The sequence below is a fragment of the Peromyscus leucopus genome, chromosome 4 (genome assembly GCF_004664715.2).
Source record: "Peromyscus leucopus breed LL Stock chromosome 4, UCI_PerLeu_2.1, whole genome shotgun sequence".
NCBI lineage: Eukaryota > Metazoa > Chordata > Mammalia > Rodentia > Cricetidae > Peromyscus > Peromyscus leucopus.
The window spans coordinates 63,172,521-63,176,440 of record NC_051066.1 but is presented as its reverse complement, the minus strand read 5'-3'; the positions used below and the strand labels follow the sequence as shown (position 1 = coordinate 63,176,440).

The 3,920-nt window shown below is 36.1% G+C and overlaps 1 protein-coding gene across 1 annotated transcript; it reads right to left on the bottom strand.

Moving 5' to 3' along the window:
- Positions 1-2,407: 2,407 nt before the first annotated feature.
- On the bottom strand, positions 2,408-3,366 carry LOC114687443 (olfactory receptor 10AG1-like). The gene is given in 2 exon segments (XM_028862095.1): positions 2,408-2,784; positions 2,787-3,366. Coding segments are annotated over 2 exon segments (957 nt in total).
- Positions 3,367-3,920: the final 554 nt, after the last annotated feature.

Sequence of the window (3,920 nt, the reverse complement as noted above, 5' to 3'; positions counted from 1 at the left end):
ATTTGCAGTACATTACCACTATCTCTAGTCACTCTACTGTGCAATAGCTATAACTTACTACCAATTATCATCCTCTCCTGTACTTCTTGCCTCCTGATTCACCTAGCCTCTGATTATCACCATTGTATTCTGTAGGATTCAATTGTTTATCTATAAGATTAACTAATTTGTAGTATTAAAAAAGGAAAAGAAAGCTTAACAAAGATTAAAATCTTTTTAAAACAAAAAGAAGTAAATGTTCATTGCTATAATTGGCTCATTAAAGATTGTACTTATATATTTAGTTACTTTTTTTCAAGACAGGGTTTCTCTGTGTAGCTTTATGCCTTTCCTAGAACTCACTATGTAGCCCAGGCTGGCCTCGAACTCACAGAGATGCCCTGGCTCTGCCTCCTGAGTGCTGGGATTAAAGGCATGTGCCACTGCCTGCATCTACTTACTTTACTGTTATATATAATTCTGTGCAAATACCATGCCTGAATAAAATGTGCACTTCTGTGAAGGAGGTTTTCAATATTCAGAAATTCATTAGCTTTAGTGGATGGATCTTCTTCATTTCAGAAGAAAAAATCTAAAACTACTGAGATGAAATTGAAAACACTGTTTCCCAGTGATATTTCTTGATAAATACTACTAATATATTAATACTAAAATTCCATGGAGTTCCAATTTTTTCACTTTTGAAAATAGGAGCAATTTATTAAGAAAATATTTCAATACAACTATTATGGGTATTAATGGAAAAGAGAGAAGTGTTTTAAGGAAAATTGTAATTTTTTTCTTTGGGGTTTTTTAAGATATGGTTTCTCTGTGTAGGCCAGCCTGCCCTGAACTTGTTCTGTAGGCAAGATGGCCTTAAACTCAGAGATCCACCTGTCTCTGCCTTCAGAGTGCTGAGATTAATGGTGTATGCCACCATGTCAATCTGTAAAACAATAATTTAAACCCATGTATGGCAGTAGGCTACTCAAAAAAAGTAAGAGTTCTTTAACATAAAATATACCTAATGTCAACTGGAACTTGATCTTTCTATAATAGAATTATATAATTATGAAACAATCACTAATCAAGTGCATAAAAAAGCATCGATAACTGAGTTTACCTATTCATTGTTAATTCAGTTCAACATTATAGTGAAGTAAGCATGTTGTAGTAAGGGGTTCTATTGCTGTGACAAAACACCATGACCAAAAGGAAAGTTTTAGAGGAAAGGGTTTATTAAACCTACAATTCCATATTACTGTTCATCACAAAAATGTCAGGACAGGAACTCAAATTAGACAGGAGCCTGAAGGATGGAGCTGATGCAGAGGCCATGATGGGGGAGCTGCTTACAGGCTTGCTTCTCCTGGGTTTTTAAGCCTGCTTTCCTATAGAATTCAGGAACAACAAACCCAAGAATGGCACCAATTACAGTGGTCTGGGTCTGTAATTGAAGTTTTTTTGTGTGTGTGTCCCACCCAGTCCACAGCCACTCAGACCCAAATAAACACACAGAGGCTTATATTAATTAAAAGTGGCCATTAGTTCAAGCTAACTACTGACTACCTTTTACACTTAAACTCAGCCCATTTCTGTTAATCTATATGTTGCCATGTGTTCCATGGCTTTACCTGTGTGCCACTACAAGCTGCTCCATGGACTGTGGGCTGGCATTTCCTGACTCAGTCTTCCTCTTCAAGAATTCTGCTCTCTGCTTATCCCACATATACTTCCTGCCTGGCTACTGGCCAATCATTGTTTTATTAAACCAGTGTAGAAAAGCATTATCCCATAGCATGGGTCCTCCCCCATTGATCACTAATTGAAAAAAAATGTTTTAGATCTAGATCTCTTGGAGGCATTTCCTCAACTGAGGTCCCTCCTTTTTAATGACTCCAGCTTGTGTCAAGTTGACAACAAACCAGCCAGTATAGCATACATCTAGATGGCATTTTCATGAAAAAGAAAATATATAGCCATTATTTGGAATTCCTATCATAAAAAGAGGAAAACATATTCTTTGATAACTCCATTGTTACTTTAGAACTTTATTATCTTGAAATTCGATTTTCACATAAATAAGAACTGAAATTTGGAATTAATCTACTGCTTGAAAATAAACACTGAGCTTGTTTTGTGTGATATAAAAACATGGGTTCTCATACAAAAGCACTCAAAATTCAAAGTTGTTGAATGTTAACCACAAGTAATTTATGAAAAAAGAGCATGGTTTATTGTGTTTTTGTGTACATAGATTTATATGTAACAATATTTAAAGAAAAGGGGGCCATGAATTCGAGCACGAGTGAGGGGAAGGGTGCATGGCATGAGTAAGAGGGAGAGACAGCAAGAAATAAATGATATAATTACGTTACAATTTCAAAAATAAGAAGTTTATAAAAACAAATCAAGCATGTTTTTTGAGTCATAACATAATACATCTCAGAAGGAACTTTTTCATTGCAATCATAACATCTTTGTTTCTCAAACAGTATATCATGGGATTAAACATTGGGGTCACAACAGTATAGAAAAGAGAAAGAAATTTGTCAGTTCTTGCTGAATGGCTGGACTTTGGCCGCAAATATGTAATGATACCTGATCCAAAGAATAAAGCTACAACTATAAGGTGGGAAGAACATGTAGAGAAGGCCTTGGCTCTCCCAGTTGCAGATGGAAGCTTCAGAATGGTTGAGATTATTTTCAAATAAGATCCAAAAATCAACATAAAAGGAATAGTGACCACTAAAAGGGCAATCACATAGACCAGTATCTCTATCATAAAAGTGTCCCCACAAGCTAGGTCAGTACTGGAGGTATGTCACAGAAAAAGTGATTCAGCTGATTTGATCCACAAAAGGGTAGTGAGAAGATCCAATATGTGAACCCTATGTGCACAGGAACTCCACTTAGCCAACAGCCAGCTGCCAGTTGTATACAGAGTCTATTGTTCATGATGAGAGGGTAGAGCAATGGGTTGCAAATGGCAACATATCGGTCATAAGCCATAGCAGTCAGAATAAAGCACTCAGTGGCCCCCAAAACAAGAAAGAAATACATTTGAGTAGCACAAGCCATAAAGGAAATGCTTCTGTCTTGTCTGTAGAGATTTGTTAATAATCTGGGCACAGTGACTGACACATAACATATTTCTAAGAAAGAAAAATTTCCAAGGAAAAAGTACATGGGAGTCTGTAGGGAAGGGTCAGTCCTAGTAATTATTATGATGAGGCTATTACTCATCACAATAATGAGATAGATTATTAAGAACACCCCAAAAAGAAGTTCTTGCAAATTGGAAACATCAGAAAAGCCAAGTAAGATGAATTCTACCAATATGGAGTGGTTTTTTAGTTGGGGACTTTGTAGTGTAGATCCATCCATGTATGATTAGTATGAGGGTTAGAGGTCATTTACTCCATGAAGTTCAGAAAAAAAAATACTATGTACTAAAAGTTTCAAATGCACAGACCCCAGAGAGATGTCCAGTTGTATTTATTTACTTGAGTTATTTAAAAACCTTTGTAGTCCCATTTCCTACATTTTCATTAGGTGAAAAAAGAACACATTTAAAATCTGTTTTTCCTGCTGGAGATAAAGTATGATAGTTTGTTATGAGCCAAAACAACAAAACAGAGCAATGACACAAGATCTCAATGGTTCAGACTCTCTATCATGTGGCTATAAGCAGCTGCTATCAGTGTGCAGCCCTAGGTAATGAGAAAGGCATCTCCTTCCTGGTGATGTGATGAGGATTTATCTTTGCTTTTAATTATTTGTATTTTTTTAAATCATGGAAACCATTTAATCAAATTTTTGCTTTTGGTAAAATTCCCCATTGAGCTCAAAGCTTTTTCTCTGAGTTTCACCTTAGGTAAGGAGTTGAGTGGTCTTCTATAACAGTGTACTGCCCTGGTAAAGCCTTCCAGGATCCTGGA